The sequence below is a fragment of the Camelus ferus genome, chromosome 2 (assembly GCF_009834535.1).
Source record: "Camelus ferus isolate YT-003-E chromosome 2, BCGSAC_Cfer_1.0, whole genome shotgun sequence".
In the NCBI taxonomy this organism is placed as follows: Eukaryota; Metazoa; Chordata; class Mammalia; order Artiodactyla; family Camelidae; genus Camelus; species Camelus ferus.
Window position 1 is genome coordinate 116,458,519 of NC_045697.1, and position 20,170 is coordinate 116,478,688.

At 49.0% G+C, this 20,170-nt stretch overlaps 1 protein-coding gene across 5 annotated transcripts in view; it reads right to left on the minus strand.

Moving 5' to 3' along the window:
* Positions 1-20,170, minus strand: part of FNIP2 (folliculin interacting protein 2) — a 106,152-nt gene that overhangs the window by 65,130 nt on the left and 20,852 nt on the right. For 2 of the 5 annotated variants that reach the window (XM_032465885.1, XM_032465897.1), the window contains exon 1: positions 8,099-8,274. The exons of 2 other annotated variants lie outside the window; for them this stretch is intronic. In XM_032465885.1, the coding sequence (XP_032321776.1) occupies positions 8,099-8,274 (176 nt within the window). Of the gene's footprint in view, positions 1-8,098; positions 8,414-20,170 lie in introns of those variants that run through there. One more of the 5 variants, XM_032465864.1, reaches the window with a different exon arrangement.

Consider the following 20,170-nt stretch of genomic DNA (forward strand, 5'->3'; position numbering starts at 1 on the left):
CTGATCGGATCCTCAACTCCTGGACATCAGGGTTACAGGGCGAGTCCCATGTGCCCAGGCCCGTGGGTGCCCGAGCTGCTCAGGACACGCACGGTGTGGACCCTGAAGGTCGATAACCGACCACTGGCTGTTTCCCAAAGGTTAACGGTGGTGGGGTTGCCACCTACTGGACCAATTTCTATCCACATTTTCCAAATCTGTTGAGGAAGGAAAATGGGTCTCCTTCAAGTTTCCTACCACGAAAATCTCCAAGGAAAATTCCCTCCCTAGAAGACCGTCAGAAATTTGAACAAAAATAGGGTTTTTGTCTGCACTGTAACAGTCAAAAGCTGGAAAACTAAATTTTCCTAAAACTCATTAGGAAAACATTCCCAAAGGTTTGGACGCCATCCATTTAAGATGCCACAAGTGGCCACTAAAGACTGTCTTAGAAACATTTTAATGACATGGGGAGCATGTTAACACTAAGTGAGAAAGCAGATTCTGTACCTGCACAGGACGCATGACTCACTCAGCCCAGTGCAGCTAACATCTGCGTGCCCAAAAGGACTGCAGGGCGGAAGATCAAAGTATTCTCAGCAGTAAACCTTTGTGTGACAGCACTATGGGTAATCTGGGTTTTCGTTTTTATATTTGCTTGCATTTTCCAAATGCTTTGTAATAGAATTGCATCATTTTGATAACCAGAGAAGATACTTAAGAAAAATATTAAAAATAAGTTTAGTAACAATATGAAAGAAAAAGGAGGCATTTTTTTAAAAAAAAGACAGTAGATAGTGTGACATGAATGCAGCCATGCTCTGAAAAATACACGTTAGAATACTTTTTAAAATATTCTATATACTGGCATTAACATTTGGATTTTAAAATTAAAAAGGCAATATCATAGATTAGCAACCCCCCCATAAAAAAAAGAAATACTTAGGGATAAATCTAACAAAAAATGTACTGGCTCTGTATGAGGAAAATGTGAAGCTCTGATAAAAGAAATCAAAGAACGAAATACCTGGAGAGACATTCCACACTCATGGGTGGAAGACTCCAGATGTCAGTTCTTCCCAACTTGATCCATAGAGTCAATCCCAATCAAAGCCCCAGCAAGTTATTTTGTGGATATTGACATGCTGAGTCTGAACTTTATGGGAGGGAGACAAAGGACCCAGAACAGCCAACACGATACTGAAGGAGGAGAAGAGGGTCAGAGGACTGGCACCACCCAACTTCAAGACCCACTACAGTCTCCGCAAACACAGTGTGGTCCTGGTGAAAGGTCAGACACACAGACCAATAAACAGGAGCAGAGAACCCAGGCACAGATTCCCATGTAGTCAACTGACCTGTGACAAAGGAATAAAGGCAGTTCAATGGTGAAAAGACAGTCTTTCAACAGACGGCGCTGGAGCAAGTGGCCATCCACACACGAAAGAATGAATCTCAACACGGCCCTAAAATCCTTTACAAAAATTTAACTCAAAATAGATCATGGATCTTAATATTTTATAGTCAAGTTTATCAATCATCTCCTTTATGATTAGTATTTTTTTGTATACTGTTTAAAAAATCTATTCCTACCCATACACAATGAAGAGCTTGTCTTCTGTTATCTTCTAGAAGGTTTATTGTTTGCTTTTCATATTTAGAACTACCATACACATAAAACTGATTTTTGTGTATGATTTGAAAAAAGAAAATAGGTCACAGACCTAAAATGCAAAACTATAAAACTCCTAGAAGGTAACACAGCAGAGAATCTAGACGCCCTCGAGCATGGTGATGAAAACACAAACGCACAAGCCATGAGACAGCTGATAAGCTGGACTTCATTAAAATTAAAATCTCTGCTCTGTGAAAGACAATATCAAAAGGAGCAGAAGGCAAGCCTCAGGATGGGAGAAAGTATCTGCAAAAGATAATTCTGATAAAGGACTGGTATCTGAAATATACACACGACTCATAACACTCAACAATAAAAAAAACAAACAATCCAATTTAAAAATAAAAAACAAAAATTAAAATAAGCAAAAGACCTGAACAGGCAGCTCACAAAAGATACACAGCTGGCAAGTAAGCATATGAAAAAGGTGCTCCACGTCTTAGTCATTAGAGAAACATACATTAAAACAACAGCGAAGCACCGTGAAATACCACCACTCACCGACCAGAACGGCCGAAGTCCAGCGCACTGACGTCACCAAACGCTAAGAGGATGTGGAGCAACAGGAACTGCCTCTCACTGCTGGTGGGAACGCAAAACGGTACAGCCACTCTGGAAGCTGGGCAGCTTCTTATAAAACTAAACAAACTCTTACCTTACAACCTAGGAATCACACTCCTTGATATTCACCCAAAGGAACAAAACTTAGGAACATACAAAAACCTGCACATGGACAGTTACAGCAGCTCGAGTCATGACTGCCAAGACCTGGAAGCCACCAAGATGCCCTCCGGTGGATGGACAGGTAAGCAGACTGTGCTCCATCCAGACAATGGAACATTATTCGGCACTAGAAAGAAATGAGCTACTTGAATCACTATGCTGTACACCAGAAACGAACACAACATTGTAAATCAACTATACTTCAACAAAAAAAAGAAAGAAAGAAGCCATCAAGCCATGAAAACTCACGGAGGAAACTTTACTGCAGATCACTAAGTGGAAGAAGCCACCTGAAAAGGCCGCACCCTGTGTGGTTCTAGCCCGATGACAGTCTAGAAGAGGCAAAACCAGCGAGACCGTGAAAAGGGCAGTGGTGGCCGGGCTCGGGGGTGAGAACAGGCAGAGCACGGAGGACTTTTAGGGCAGTGAAATGCCTCTGTGTGACCCTACGTCGGTGGGTAGGTTTTGTTACACGTTCGTCCAAACCACAGAATGAGCAACACCAAGAGCGACCCTCAAACGTCAGCCAAGGTTGGAGCGACATGCGGTGTCGGCTGTGGTGCCAGCCCTTGTGACGGGTGTCCAGCTCTGGCGTGAGGTGTGGACAGTGGGGAGGCTGGGAGCCTGGCGCAGGGAGGAGAGAGGAACTCTTCTTTCTGCTTAATTTTGCAGTGAACCTACAACTGCTCTAAAAAAATAAAATCTGTTTTGTAAAAAAATTCAATGGCCAAGGGAACTTTTAAAATACAGGAACTTTGAAGGGGAAGGTATAGCTCAGTGGTAGAGCACGTGCTTAGCATGCACGAGGTCCTGGGTTTGATCCCCAGTCCCTCCATTAAATAAATAATAATAATACATAAACCTAATTACCCCCCCCGCCGCCAAACAAAAACAAAACAAAATACAGGAACTTTGAGTAATGAGCACTGTTTTAAAGTCTGTCACGGCGATATTCTGGGAAGATCATTTTGGTCTACTACTATAAACTGCTAGAGAAGTCCCTGTGGCGACGAAACCAAGGACACGTGACTTGAGTGTTGGCTGCAGCCACCAAACGTCTCTGTCCTGGCTCCGAAGTTTTGCAGACCCCCTCCTCTCAGTCCTGTCAGGTCCCAGTGAGCAGCTGCTGGTCCTGACCACCAGCACACCCAGCCCATTTCCCCTCCCACAAAGGACCACTCCCTCCCTGCATCATGGGCATCACTTTTTAGCATGCACATCACGCATGCTTTTGCCTTAAGATCTCTGAACTTGCTGTTCCCTCTCTCGAGAACACCTTTCCTCAAACATCCACGTGGTGCGTTCCCCGAGGTGGGAAAAAATGACCACTGACATAGTTTGGACCCTGTTGGTTACCGAGGTCTTCACATTTCTCCAGCCCCTCTGAGTCTCGTCAGTACTGGCGGACATCAGAATGCTGGAGCTGGATGGGGCTCAGACATCGCCCGCCCCTCCGGCGGGTGGTTCCCAGACTTGACTCATCACTAGAAAGACCCTAGAAGCTCTTTGCATCTGTTTGTTTTTAATGAGCAAACCTTCACGGGGCTCCACTTCCAGGAATTTGGTCCAATGGATCTGAAGTGAGGAAACTACATTTTTGGGGATGACTCACCCAGCCCACCACTTTAATTTTTTTTCTAGAAGGGAAAATAGAAGATGCAGTGAGGTTGAGACAAACCCTCAATCGGGGGATCAAGGCAGAGCCGACCCCAGATCAGAGGAGGGTCCCCTAAATCTGGTACTGCAGTCCACATTCTCACCTGGGGTTAGGGCTGAATTTTTTAAAGAATTACTAAGTAGAAAAAAAACTAGCTTAGCTCTACCAAGGTTTTGTTTTGTTTTTTTTGTTTTCTTCTCGGGCAGTGGAGTACCCTTGCCTGCTGTCTGGAACGCTGTCATTCTGGACCCAATTGGTTATGGTGACTGATAACAAGAGCTCTACCCTGCCGGTCATCAACACTTGTCAAAATAATACCCAGACAGGAGTTCACACAGGTTGTCAGCTTCGATGGAGCTGGCCCAGCCCGCTGCCCGGCCCGGGAGCTGAGCCTGCTCTGACTCACTCCCGAGAGACGCGGCCTCGTGGAACAGACCCGTGTTCCTTCGCCCTGAAGCCCACTGGACTTTGCCGCAATACCGAGTTACCCCTGCGTCCGGTCCTCCAGTCACTCATTCTCACATTACATCCCGGAATCCGACCAACAGCCAGTGGGAACAAACTCTCCTAACGACTCACAGAACATTCCTCGTGGTGCGTCGGGTCAGTGAAACGGGAAGGAACGCAGGAGGGGCAGCGTGTGGTGACAGCGATGCCCGGTGCACCTGGGGGAGTCACACCCCGCAGCCCACAGCCTCCCCGTGGAGCTCGTCACCAGCACAAGACCACCAGCCGCCCAGGGCTGGGGTTCCCTGTACATGCCCCTCGCCCCGGCCAGCAGCCACCTTTCCCAAGTGGCAGCGCGGAACACCCTGGGGACACCGTCCCCGCCCCTGCAGCCTGCAGCAGACTTCCCTTTAACAGTCTTGCACCCGAATCTTCGGTAATCCTAACCCCTCTCAGCAGAGCCAGGTGGTAAAACCACTGTCGGCTCATCTCCGTGAAGCAGGTCACTAGTGGAAAACACACCCTGGTTTCTGTACTTGTTTTCTTGTTAAGCAACTTGTGCAAAGAAGCCAGGGCTCTTTCTTTTTTAATAAAATTAGTTTATCCAAAGTGTGGATAAATCAGAGTTCTCCATCCATTACTTCTCCGGCTCCCTCCATCCCCCAGTGAGTCTAAAGCAGTAACGCATCCCCTCGGGACCCAAATTTCAACATATACGAAACTTCATGCACAATCAACCCTGAAGTGCTGTTTCGGTTCCTCTTCGGCGAGTGGAGGCACGACACTTTTTAAGGTGAGGTTATGTCAAACGTCCTCTCGTCAATAGAGAAACAGTGACTCACAGACACGCTTGGCAAACCCTCCCAGATTCCTCAAACCAGCAGCCCTAGGGATGGATCTCACTGGCTGGGAAAGTTTGAAAAAATCAAGTTATTTGCAGCATTGCCGTGGTTGATATTTTAAGAAAAAAGACTGGGAAGCAGTTCCATTTGAAGACTTCACCACATGCCCAGCGTCACAGTTCAGTTACTAGATCCGAATTGAGTTTCAGCAAGGAATTTTTAATTGACAAACCATTTCAGACACCTCATCAAACACTACCAGTTTCTACTGATTCTGGAGTGTTGTAAAATAAACTGAAGCCCCATGTCTGTCACTCTAGAGGTTAAGGAGAGCAGACGTGAAGATACAAAGGACAAACTTCTACCCTGAAACGCTTCACTCCGCGTGAGCCTTGGTGGGGAGAGGAATGTGACTCTCTGTCCTGCATCCTGTCCCTTCTATCCTGCGCTACTGCTAGGGACCTGTAACGATTCCACTGTATCTGTGGAATCTTCCTCTTCAACCTTCAAACAACTGAAAAATCGAGCAGGAGAAAAAAACAAAAGAAAAAGAAAAAGAAAAAACTACTTACCAGTGTGCTCAGCTGAGACAGCCACCTAAAACTACTGCACTGACATCCCCGAGAGCAAAGCAGGCGCTGGAAGGCACCTGCCCGACTGCCCCCTCCCGGGACACACACATCGCTGGGGAGCACCGCGGAGGCAGGTCCTGGCAGCGCAAGCTCCCGTCAGTGACTCACTCACCCCCGAGACCCACCTGAGTTCTGAAGAAGCTCAGGAAACCAAAGCACAGCCCTGCCTGTAACTAATGCCTCTTCAAGATCGTAGGACGGGGAAGAGAAAGTGGAAGAGCGACCCAGACAGTGGCCTGAATAGAGATGAATTCCAAGGAAATGACACACGTCAGCATCGGACAGAATTGAAAAAGAAACCTCAAGATCTGAAAAGTAAATCTAAAGGGAGTTAAAATAAGGAAAGGAGAAAATGGATGTGAAAATGTTTCGTTGAGTTTAAAGTGTTGTTAAAATGGAAACGATGAGAATCCTGGCAAATTCACTGAAAAGTGAGAAGCAGAGGATTACACCAAAAACCTTAGAAGTTTTGTGAAAATTGCTGCGGCCGCACATTATCTTCTCCTGGGGGTCCCCAGCCCCCCCGAACACTTCCCTGGGGAATCTAGAGTTGTGTGAGTGACAAAAATAGAAAATGCAGAAGGCCCCGATGCTACATGGAAGAGTCAGAGAGGGAAGAACTTTATTTAAAAGCAATCTGAACCAACCACACAGCTTAACAGTTGAGGGTGAGACCCCAAAAGGCAGGAGATGCCCCCACCCCGGTTATAAGGTTTTGGGCAGCAGAGTTGGGGGTCAGGACCAGATCCGGATCAAGACCCAAGAAGGCTGAGTGCCAAGCCTTCCCCCTCTCCTGTCACTCAGCCCCCTTTCTTGGTAAGAAACAGACAGTATAAAAGTGGACCTCATATCTGAGCGCTCACATGTACTGTTGTACCGTCATTCACCACCGTTTCCTCCACAAACCCATCTCTGTAACACTGCACGTGTGTGATCGCCACACTTCCCCCCAGCTCTCTATCCGATCTATGGGCACTTACACCACAGGGAACTGTGTACCATTTTATCAAGTTTCCACTGAAGAAATCCAATGATTTTTACATGACAGAAATCATGTCCTGATTATCTGTTAACCAAGAAATTTATTGATGGGATGAACAGTTTGGGAGTCATAAACTGCAAGGTCCTACCATACAGCACAGGCAACTTCACTGCCTTGTAATACCCTACAATGGAAAAGAACACAAAAAGGAATATATGTGTATAACTGAACCACTATGCTGTACGCCAGAAATTAACACAATGTCGTAAATCAACTATACTTCAATTTATAAAAAGAAAAGGAAAAAAAAACAGTTTATGAGTCATGTTAACTTTGATAAGACTTCTACAAGGAAAAAGGTAACAACATTTAAGCCAATGGAGAAACTGACTTTCACACCAGCCACGAGACGGGAGCTCACCCTTCGGCTCTCCTTGCTGTCTATCCACGTAACGTTCTGAAATAAAATGCAATTCTCAAAGGGTTTTCCTGTCTCACTGATATGCACTAACGCTCTTTACAAATAACACTTCAGTTGAGAGCTACTGATAATAAAATTAATGAATTCTTCCCAAGTGGATGAAATAATCAGCCTAAGAGAAGACAGCGAGGATGACGGTATTCCTTTGATGAGCTGCGTTACTGGCCAGTTCGTCCTGACAGCATCCTGCCCAGGAAAGGAGTCTCCAGAAGACAAGACCGGGCGCTCCCTCCCCTCCCCACCGCCAGCCAGGACGCCCGGCCCTCCACCCACCTGTCAGGCTGAGAAGCCAGCATGCCCGCCATGCGCCACATCTGTCACAGCACTGCCCTCGGGGCCGCACCCCCTTCCCTGATGACCACTGTGTTCAAGCCTCCTCGGGACAGGACGCAACGCTGCTCATGGTGGCTCCCGCGGGGCCGTGGGAAGTGAAGAGGGAAGCACGTGGTGGCTGAATCCAAACAGCCACAGAAAAATGCTCGTGCCCCCAGCTCCCCGAGGAAGGAGAGGACTTGTCTGCCCGTCCCCCACCCCACCTGAGCCGCCTGCCTAGGGGCAGTCTCTGCCTAGGGGCAGTCTGGAAACACGAGTCTCAGATCAGCACACTTTTCTCTCCTTACCACGTGGCAAACTACATCAGAGTTTCTCTGAGATCCTGAAACAGAACTGAAGTTTCAAACCTGTGGTTGAGTTCCGTGGGGTCGGGGCCCCTTCCTATCCTGGCTTGTTTGCGAAGCTTTGCACATAAAAGCGTCTTCTGGGTCCTCCAAGCACCAGAAACGGCATCGCTCACGCAGCCAGCTGGGTCCCTCCGGCTCCCGGGCTGCTCCGCGCCCTTTGAGGGGCCCCCGCACATCTCCTGACCCTCAGCTGGCCTTGGACCAAGCGTGGGAGACCCCGTGCTTGGAGGAGTTCCCGCAGGGAAGGACCCCGCGCTCCCTGCACAGATGCCTTAGGTGAGACAGGCTTCTCGGTGGCAGCCTACTGATTTCCTCTTTCAAAAGTTAAAAAAAAAAAAAAAAAGGAACATTCATTTGTTACGTAAATGAAGCCCGCCCATGTTTCAGGAAGTCCGATGCACCCATCATGTTATGAAACGTGGCTCAGCAAACCCATTCTTCACGGACAAGTCCGAGTCCTACTTCTGCTCCTGGGTTTGTGCTCCACCGGTCAGCCAAAGGCGGAGCCACTGGGACTGACGCGCTCCATCCGAGGCACGGCTGGGGACCGAGCAGTGCTCGACTGATGGATCACAAGACCTGTTCATGTGGCCCGCAAGGCTCCGGGCACAAGGCGTGACTCGTCTTCAGCTGCAAGGTTGCTGTGACATTGGCCACCACCCTCCGAAGGGCTCTCATGTGAGCCAGTGTCAGCTGACAGGACTTACTCTGTAACCTTGCAAGATTCCACCCCCAGCAGGGGAGAGGGAGGCAGGGTTCCCACGACAGAGCTGGGCAGGGCTTCCCACACTGGGGACACCTGCAGGGCGGGCAGGGATACATCATGTAATGTGCATCCGCAAGAAACAGAGTAGTAAACGAGAAGCCATTCGTCCTCAGAACTCTTGCGCGGAATTCTTAATTCCTAACCATATCCAAGCTGAGCGAGCCCCGAGCCACCAAGAACAAAAGCAGTTCAAGCGGGTGACTTCTGACACGAGCACACTTCAACTACAAAATTGAGAATAACACTATAGTGTCGTATCTCAGCGCTATACGAGGGAGGCACTGATATGTCACACACGCCAGGATGCTTTTTATGATACATATTTTGTATTTGTACATACTCCATATATTTTATACGTTTATATTTTATATATGTTCTATGATGTATATTGATACATCATACATGTCAGTATGATTTTTCCACGCCACTGTAAATTCATGGAAAAAAGAATTTTTCTTTCAGAAGAGCTTAAAAAGCATAGGTCCCCGACACACAGGTCACGTCTGGATACAGAAAACTCCAAGAGGCTGGCCTGACTCCTCCTCCATCTGTCGTCCTGGAATCTGGCTGAAGAAAACATTAACAGATCCCTAACATCAGATGGACCCTTGACTGGGTCTTTAGTTTAACGAAATAAAATTCATAATTCTTGGCAAGACAAGAAAAATCTAAACATAAAATGTTTCTCTGCCCATCTGGGCCCCCCGCCTCACCACCTTTAGCGTGCGCTGTGCGGCTGCGCGCACCTGGCCTCCTTCGGAGACCACCATCCTTCTGAGTCTTGTAAGGGTCCAGACGACCCTCTACTCACTTTGTACGTGCAGATCTGGATTCTGTAAACTGCCAGTACATCATGTGATGTTAACCCTCTGGCTCAAAAACATATATAACTGTGCTTTGACCTCTAATGGGCGGAACAGTCCTCAAAGCTTCCTGAAAGATGGTCTCCTGGTTATAATCCTCAGGGTGGCTTGAAGAAAAATTTCCATTTCTTTCTTAGACTACTGATTCATTTTTTTCATTGACAAGTTTTGGGAGATTTTCATCTTTACACTAGGGCAGCCACAGGCACCTCACTCCGCAAGTGTGAGGAAATCAAATGGTGTAGCAGGGGCCTCAGTTGCCCAGACTTCACTACACGTGTGACCCTAAAGTTCCTCTGTAACCAACCCGCAGAAGGTCTCAAATCACCCTGCTCTGAGAGGGAAAGCCTGTAATGCACTGTGATGACCGCCAACTTCTCTGCGGCACAAGCTGAGCTGATGCCGAGACAAGACAGGACCAGGGAAAATGAGCGCACGTCTCCAGGAAGGGGAGCAAACACACGCTGAGCTTAAGGCCTGAGTGCACGGCCCTGCTGAGACCCTGGCTGCTTCCTTCAATCACTTTCCCTTCTTTGCAAGAGGGCCAGAAGAGCGTGAATGCAGGTACTGCCCCCCCTACCCCACCCCTGGGTCGACGCCTCCAGCTCCCGGGCTTCCCCTGTGTTCAGTCACCGCCGCAGTGACCGCACAGTGCAGTGCCCAGAAGGTGAGGCCTTGAAAAATGCCCCCAAAGCCAGATTTTATAAAATATGTAGGGGAATCACTGGGGGAACAAGCACATCGCACTTTTTATGTATAAAGTAAATGAATTTCGCTTTCAAAACTTCAGTCTCTAAAAGATATTCATCTGGGACGTAAACTCTTTCTAAGTATGCATTCTGTGCACACACTTACCTAGAAGTTAGCCACAGAGCCGTTCAATCAGTCCCATATTTCACATTTTCCAAAGGCTTCAAACGTTGTTATAAAAATGCAAGTTTTATACCCTATCCAGATAATGCAAACATTTTTTAAATGACCAGAAAAAAGACAAAAATGATGACGCGGTTACAAGGGACATGGGGATGACATAAGACTCACACTGCAGTAGGAAAGGATTCCCTTGAGCACAAACCAGGCTGGACGGCACAGGGAACTCTAGACCCCTGACTCAGCCTTTAACTGACATCCAAGGACAGAAGAGGAGAAGGAGCTAGTGCTGTCCTGGTGGTGTATGTGTCAGGACGTGACCTGTATCTTAGGGACCGATGCTGTCCATTTCTCTAATGTCACTATTTCTCCCCAACTTCAGTCTGCACACCTTCCAGCCTCCATTTCCTTGGTAGAGAGGTGCTCAGAGTTTACCGCCCTCTCACCTTGGGTTCTGACTTCCAGCCAACGGTCTGACACCTACTCAGAGGGATTTTCTGACCCGTACAAAGTCAGATTAAACGTACAACAAAATCAACCAATATTTCTGCTGTGACTTAAAATGAGGAACCACCTGGGAGACAATTTAGCTTTCAGATTGAGATAAAAGTGACCATCAGGATGCTGTGCGGCTCCTGACGGTGCAGACCACTTCCTCTCCTGTCTGTCTCCCCGTGCTCTGAAGACAGAGCGGCCAGCACCCAGCGCAGAAGAGGCACCCGGGAAAGGGAAGAGCGAACGCAGGAGTGTTACGTCTTCAGGAAATCCAGGAAACATAGAAAACTCCTTATGTTACAAAGCTAAATAAAAAGAACAGGATGCAAAGGGGTGAATGCACTTCGAGGACAAGAGTGCTTTCTAAACACCAAACGTAGAAAAGAGAACTAGAAAGAAACAGAACATCGCTGAGTAGCGAGCCTCGGAATGCGTTTCCTTTATTATTCTCTACTTTCCATTTTTCAGCGATAGGTATGGATTATTTACACACAGTGGAGAAAATGACTTGATTTTTTAAAAGCTCCTGCTGCCAAACTGGTAACGATCACTCGACTTCTTCACTCTGTAACAGCTCTGCAGGCTTTCCTGTAAGGAAACTGTCAGAGCCACAACAATCTCAGACGGCGGGAAGGAAAAGCGACCTGTGAGCGTGCAGTTCCGTGCACACGGTTCTTCCTTCGATGCGACTGCGTCGAGCCGGCAGAAGCACAGAGCTGCGGCTGCGGGACCGTGAGACAGCTCACTGAAAACCAGCCTCCCCGGCTTCCCTCACTCTGGAGATGGCCCCAGCAGTGGTACAGCACACGCAGCGGTGAGGGGGCTTTAGGCGCCACGCAAACACCGTCCTGGAATGAGCGCTACTCAAAGGCTCTCTCTCTAGCCCAGGACCGGGGGGCTGAGGACACAGGGACAAGAAAGAGGGAAATGAGGCTCCAGGAGGTCCCCGGCCTCCAAGGGAAAAGGAGGCCACAGGAGAACCGTGGCTCTGACGACCTCACATCTAAACTTTAACAGAAGAGGCGGCTGGGCCAGGCGCACTCATTCCAGGCTGGGAGGCTCTGCAGAGTTAACTCTCCGCCCACAACAAGGGGCACTGCCTGTCTTCGCGTCTCGGTGCAATGATTCACCCCTTCTGGAATCAGCTAGGTAACCAGCAATTCAGATAAAAACTTCCAGCATTTTTCTCTAAGGTACAGTATCAGATTTCAACCTACAATCCTTTCTCCGTATGATTTTTACAGCGCATCCCCATCATTCTCTGACATTAACCACCACCACACACAACTTTGGCTTTGAAAACTTCCCAAAGTTAGAAACGCAGCAGCGACAAAATAGTACACACCTTTTAAAGTTTAACTCTGACTCCAGGCCAGGCCCTCACTAGCATTTGGACCTTAGCAAAAGTGCCAGCCCTCCAGGTCTGCTTAAGAATTTGGGGTCTGAGTTGGGGGAAGGTGTAGCTCAGTGGTAAATGGCATGCTTAGCATGCACGAGGTCCTAGGTTCAATCCCCAGTACCGCCATTAAATAAATAAGTAAATAAATACGTAAGTTTAAAAAGCTAAAACTCTAATCTGTTCTTAGAAACAGTGATCAGTACACATTGTAAACTAAAAAAAACGTGCAGTATATTGTATATATGCATCTACATGCAATATAATGTGTATGTGCAGTCAAACTGTAACAATTCTACCAATAAAACCGAAAAAAGAAAAAAATAAATAAAAATAAATAAGTAAACAAATAAACCTAATTACCTCCTCCCAAAATGAAAACAAACTAAAAAATAAGCAAAACGAAATACTAAAAAAAAGAATCTGGAGGCTGAGCTCCTGGGTCGGGGCCGTCCGCTGAACTGTTCCCAGAGCTCCCTTCCTCTGCAGCGCGTGTGACCTGCGCACACAGGGACAGTCCAGGCAAAGCGGCCTGGAGGAGCAGCTGTAGAAACCCCTCCTCAGCACAGCTGCTCACCCCACCTATTTGACCCAAAGCAGCTCTGCAGAACCGCCAGTTTCCAGTTTTTCCAATGTCCCTATCAAAACTGCCACCATGTAACTCAGGAGCAGTTTCAAAAAATACCCAATCAAGGGCCCTCAGCTATCTGCACCTCCCTTCCATGTGCAGGTACAGCTATCACGTAATTCAGCCTTTCTGTAGACACTGTGAACTGGATGCAGCCTGGGCCACTCTGAGTGCAATGCAGAGTGGTCCAGGCGGGGTCCAGTCCTAAGATGCTGTCAGCACGGAGACAGGGCAGCTCGCGGAGTCAAGCCACCACTGATGCACTCGGGCCCCCTTGGCTGAGCACTTGGACCCTCTGTGCTGAGCCTCTCCCTCGTCCTCCACCTCCTCACAGCTCTGGTTCCCCCAGGTAAATGCCACACCTGTGCCCCACCTCACAGCTCTGGTTCCCCCAGGTAAATGCCACACCTGAGCCACACCCAAAAGCCAGCTCTGAATCTTCCTGGAGGAGAGTTCTGTGGTGAAAAGAACTTTGTCTCCCCTTCTCTCTTACATTAAAAAAAATGTTTTTAGGAATGTATAATTTTTTAACATTTATAACATTGGTGGTGGGGGTGTACCACTATTTACCTCAGAGAGGAATAAACGATTCGATCAAACTACTGGCAATGGTATCCAGTAATAACTCTTATTATTGTAACTCTTACAGCCATTGAGATCGTTTTGGAAGAACTAGGAGTTATTAATCAATTCATGCTGTAATTAAATAAACCACCAACTAAGATTCAACAAAATAAAAAGCATTTGATGTTCTTCTACAATTTATTAAGATATCTCACTGGTTGTGCAGAATAATGTATAGACCTGCCTTTAAAATATGTATCTAAGGATGCAGGACTCCATCCATTCAGCCCTTCAAATACCAATGTGGCCGGCCCTGTTCAGGACACTGATGACACAGAGGTAAGCAGAATCAGTGTGACCACAATCTCAAGGCGGGTGTGGTGATGGTGCGACGGGGCTGGCCGTGCCATGGTGGTGGGAGAGGGTCTTTCCCGAAGTTCCCAGAGCGTTCAGGCCCTCTCTCCCCTCACCACTGGGGGCATGGATGCTGGGCAAGGGGTCAAAGTTTTACCTGGAGCACGTGGACTCCTGGCTCCTGCTTACCACCGCTCCTCCACGGAGAGATGACAGCCCATGTCACAACCTCCACTGCCACCATCCCGTCCAGCCCCAGTGTGCCAGGACTGGTGCAGCAGCCTCCTTCCTGGCCCCCCAACCCCCATCCTGGTCTGCGAGGACCCATTCATGGAACAGTCACCGGACACAGCAGAACAAAGTCAGTGAGGGCTACTCAGGGAGGGCTACTCAGGGCAGGTGAGGGGTCACCCACTGACAGAAGGGGCGCCTCCTGTTCTTCCGGTTTGTCCGACAGGCGGCAACAGGGGCGCTTCCCTAGCAGAGCTAAAATTACAAGCTTCTCGTGTAAGTTCATTGCCAGTAAATTAAGAGAGAAAGCCTCTCTGCTGCTCTGAGTGCTCCAGGGCCACACAGACTAGGGAAGCTGCCTGGGCGCCGGCGGAACTCAAGTTATGAGAAGAGAAAGCTGGAACTGAGAGGCGGGAAAGGATGTGCGGCCTGAATCAGCAGACTCGTTCCTCTGAGTCAGTTCCTCGTGACGCGGTGAGGGCTGTCACCCAGGGACAGGACCCGGGGGGAGGGTCAGGGCTCCGGCCGCTCAGGCCCATCGCCCAGCGGCCACGTGACCCGGAGCCTCGGTCTCCTCGGCTGATGACGACACTCACTCCCCAATCTTAGAAGGTCGTTCAAGATGTTCGCTGTGAGCCTGCGAGAGTCCCCCCGAGACACCGGATGGCTGAGACGGGTTTCCGTTTTCCGACCCCCATCCAAAAGCACGCACTGCCCTGTCTGAGCTGCTGCGCTCACGGGCGACGACCCTGTATGCACACGACGTGCGGCCAGAACAAGTAACTCCGGCCACAGCGACATCGGGCAAGTCACCCTTCTCCCCAGAAAGTCAGTCACCTCCCCACCCACACACCACCAGCTCTCTGGATGCTCCAGGCAACCAAAGCTTCTGAAACAGACCACAGCAGACTCCCTTGGGAACCATAAACGCTAGAACAAATGAGGGCAACAGCGAGAAAATTAAATCTATGAAACAATTAGTTGTCAAACTGACAGAGGGCATCCTTCCTTCCCCCGACAAGCTCCTTTCCCACCTCCTGTGTCGCCTCCATCACACCAGCTGCCCCTCCTGAAGTACCTGCCACCTGACTCTCCAGGTCAGGTCCTCAAGGTCCTTCTGGACGCACACCCAGGGCCACCTGTCCTTGAACACTGCCCGCGAGGACTCGTTCTCAGATGTTCCAACATCTCTAACATGTGGACAGACTCCACGCACAGTGCCCCACCGGGAGGCTCAGCACCTCTCCCTCAGCTGCTGCCACCCCTGCCCTCGGCTGCCCCTCCGGACGCTATCCCCATGTCACCCCCAGGGAGACCTGTCACGGTGTGGGGCAGATCAGCTGCTGGCCACGCACATTCCCCTAAAAGAACACACATGCTCACTCAAAGTCGCCCTGAATCACATTTTTTTTAATTAAAAATGTTTTTCATTTTTTAATTGAAGTACAGTTTACAGTGTCTGTCAGTCTCTGCTGTACAGCGTCATGTCCCAGTCATACATGAATATACACATATTCCTTTTCAGATTCTTTTCCATTATATGTTATTACAAGATACTGATACAGTTCCCTGTGCTGTACAAGAGGTCCTTGTTTATGTATTTTATACACAGTAGTCAGTATCTGCGAATCTCGATATTTTGTGCATTTCTGTAAAACATCACGTTCCGTCTTCCACGCTTTAGCTGCTACGGTGAAGTGCTAACCTCTCCCCGCCACACACGCCGGGTGTCAGGACGTCTGTTACCGACTCCTAAACTGCGAGGCACTTTCTGGGGACGTGCACACCGCGTCTTTTACCTTTCCTGCGTGTTGCTTGTGTAGGTGAGCTACCACGGAGCAGAGGAGGCACTGAGGCAACGGCTCTGAAGTTCGAAGTAACCTCTTTCCTGCCATATTCCCTCAGGCTGCCGCAAGAACGGCGGTTCACCTGGGTTCCGGAAACAGTCACCCTCGGAGACAGCAAAACCTCATTACAGTACGGCTCAAGGTGGCACAGATTCGGATGCTCCTTTGAAAAATAATTGCACATTTAAAAATCTGACTGTATTTAGCCCAGAGCATGAGGTAACGCTAACCTTTATATCAGTTCTTAAAGATTTCAGTTGCAGTCCATCCAGCAGAACTGTTGTGAATGTTGCCTTCAGGACAGAATCACAGAATTTCCACAAAACAAAACGAAGAACACAGTTCTTAGGGAGGAGTTTTTCTCGGCAGAGACCTTTTTCGTATTCACGACAGCACTCCTGTTTACAAGAGCTACATTCAGGTACGTTAGTAACTTCCACGGAATTATAAATACGAGTGGACCCAAGAACTTGATCTTTATAACTAGTACCATCTAACAGTATTTTCAAATTATTCCCTAGAAATCCAAAGGGAGCAATGAAACACCGTCCAACAGAAATGTACTGTGAGCTACACGTGTAATTTAAAACGTTCTAGTACTCACATTTAAAAAAGCAAAAAAGAAACAGACGGAGTGAATTTTAATAATTCACACAGTCTTTGAAATCCAGGGTGAGTTTTATATGCAGAGAACACCGCTCAGACCAGCCCCGCATGGCTGGTGGCCACCGAATCAGGCAGCGCCCACAGCCCTGGGAAACTCTGAAGAACTACGTTTGCCTCCCCTCCACCTCCAGACCGTGAGAAAGACACCCAGCTACGTCCAGGCCGGCGGGAGCAGTATTTGGAGGTGACCAGAGCAAAACCTCTGAGAGCCCGAGAGGAAGCGGTCACCTCCCAAAGCCACACAGAGAGACCCGAGAGGGCTCACTACTTCTTTCTGTCAACTGCACACGGTCGCCAACCTCTGATGCCGCAGTAATGACAGTCACATGACAAGGGAACCGAAAACTGAAGGACTGTGGCCACCAAGGGAGAACAGAGAACACTCCGGACGTGTGAGCTCGCTCCACTCTCTGCAGAAGAAAGAGTATCTCGTGACTCTTAGTCAACACTGGGGGCAACTCTTGACCACTCCCTCCCGCGCCCTCCCAAATCTAATCCGTCAACAAACCTTGCTGGTTCTTGCCCCAGGGCCTCCCCACGGGGCAAAGGAGGTGGGACTTGTAAACCAAAGCAGCACCTCCCTCTGTGCCATCAGGATCCCAGCCACTCATCTGACACTTTGCCTCTTTGCACCTGGGCTTTCGAGATTCCCGATCACAGGTCAGGGGCTGGGAATCCCCGGGAACGCGCACACGGCCGCACACGTGGACGCTGAACCACCTGTGCTGCTCTCGGGGCCTTGAGTCTCGGCATCTCTGAGTCTCAGAGCCCTGCGGCTGTGAATGCTGACCATGACCACGAGGCTCCCGCCCTCTCCACCGGCGGTTTTCCAGGACGCCTCAGACCACAGCCCTGCCACACAGCCGTCCCACCCTCTCCAGCCTGCCCTGACTTCCTCAGCTTCCAGTGCCCTTCCCATGAAACTGTTGGGTCTTACTTCTTACCTCTCAAGCCCCACGAGCCCTTGCTCTGACTCCTCACCTCATCAGTCCTTTGGCCGGAACGACCTCAGAACTCGTCCTGGGATCAGGTGCCGATCCTGAGCTGCCTGCGGATGCTGCCCCATCACCTGGTCCTGTGCGCCACACGGTCGCTATGGAAACTGGTTAACGAGCCACTGCTTTCAGGGGAGACACAGGGCTCGGCTCCTGCCAGTCTCTGGCCACAAGATTTCATACAGTGATGAGTCCTTAATCTTGTTTTATGCATGTTTCTGTTTAAAGACCCTCTATTTAATATGTACTGTTGCTTCATGATCACTGAAATCACAGCCAACAGCACCAGAACTCACCCCAACAAAGCTCATCAAACATGCATTTTCTCCGCAGGGCACATCACATTCTTTTTGTCTTAGGAAGACTAGACGGCACTTCAGCACTAAGCTTGGGGGCCATTTCAAACAGCAAAACCACTAACAAAAAGCACAGAAATGCAAAGGAAAAACAACACCTGCACACTAAACGGACTGTAAAACAGACTCCTGTCTGCGTAGGAGGGCTGAAACCAGCAGGGGCGGCCACCCCGTCTGACCTCCGCTGCGAAGGCGCACTAGGGAGCCCGCAGGGTTTTGCCCACCTGCCCACGGCCCTGAATGACCGTGAACACGGCGCAAGTGTTGACCTGAAGGTCACGCACTGATTTCGGTGGGCAGGCAAACCTGCACACGGGGAACCCGCGGGTGATGCGGGTTGACTGGACCAGTACCTGAGACGGTTTTTGTGACCGTTTCCTCTACTCGACCGTGAGCTCCAGAAAAGCAGACCGTGTCGTAGTCCTCCCTGCGCCCCCACAAAGCAGCTCAGTGCTGGGCGAGCAGAAGGCACTGGAGGAATGTCTGTCACCCAGAGCCTCACCCACATGGCCTGTGCCTCCTTCCACGGGGAAAGGTTTGCTTCCTCCAGGGGAAGAAAAAGACCAGAAGACCCTGCTGCCTGGGTCCCCGTGTCTGTCACCTGCTCAGGGACACGGCTCCATCAGATGCCCACCCCGCCGGCCCAAAACACACCTTATACCACTTATAACCCGTCTCTCTACGCAGCTCTGTCCGGGTCGATGACAGACTCACACAGCCCTCCTGTGTCACTCCACACAATGCGGAGAGTGTGCAGGAGAGGGAACACATGGGGCACATTGAGGTCCCTGCCGACAGCCGTGCTCTGTGAGCCCGTGGGAAGTGGTGACGCCCCAAAGGAGGATTTCCTGCATCTTAACCATCACTGGTGTAACTGGTAAAGCTCCTAGTATCACCAGAACCCCAGTGCAGAGACTTCTTTAGGCCTCTCCATACAGAAGAAAACAGCTAAAGCCCAGAGTATCGGTGGACGCTGAAAATAAAAATGAAGTTAGAGAGGAGGCTGGAGACATTGCAGCCCGAGCGTGTCTCGGAGCAACCACAAGTCCTACCAGAAAGTCCATGTTTGCATCTGCTGCCACCCCCCAACACTCAGCCCCCACCTCTCCACCCCACTGAGCCAGGTTTTCTGAAAACTGGGGAACAAATTCTAATCAGGGTAATTTGGGTTTTATTTTTAGAAAATCATTTACAGAGAAGATGGAAGGACAATAAGAATAAACAAAATCATGAGCTCAAATAGCAAATTGACTTAAATATATATAGTACATATATAGTATATTATTTATACCAACATAAATATAAATATATATATATATGTATATATATATTTAGTATCTAACTCTCCAAACGGTAAGATTAAAAAGCCTAAGAAAGTCCTGAATGGAAAAAAAAAGTCCACCTGAAACCTGCAGGAACCCACCGGCTTAGACCCCAGTCACTAATGACGTTCACCAGGGGCTCCGGCAAGACCCCGCCTCTACCTCTCGGCACAGGGTTCGCTCCTCTCGTGCACACGTTAGGACAGAACAGCGTGGAACACACCTACGTGAACGGAACTGCCCCAGGGCAGGGACGTACCATTCATTCCCTGCCCTAACAGTTCATTGTGCCTGGAACATGGAGACGCCCAGCAGATACTTCTGAATGAGGCTGTACTGTGTGGGGTCCCGGAGTTCACGCATAAGTCTGCTTTTCTAGCTCAGAACACACGTCAGAAGCATTGTGACAGGTGACTGGATAAAGAAGATGTGGTATATTTATACAATGGAATACTACTCAGCCATAAAAACCGACAACATAATGCCATTTGCAGCAACATGGATGCTCCTGGAGAATGTCATTCTAAGTGAAGTAAGCCAGAAAGAGAAAGAAAAATACCATATGAGATCGCTCATATGTGGAATCTAAAAAACAAAAACAAACAAACAAACAAAAACAAAGCGTAAATACAGGACAGAAATAGACTCACAGACAGAAAATAGACTTGTGGTTACCAGGGGGGTGGAGGGTGGGAAGGGATAGACTGGGATTTCAAAAT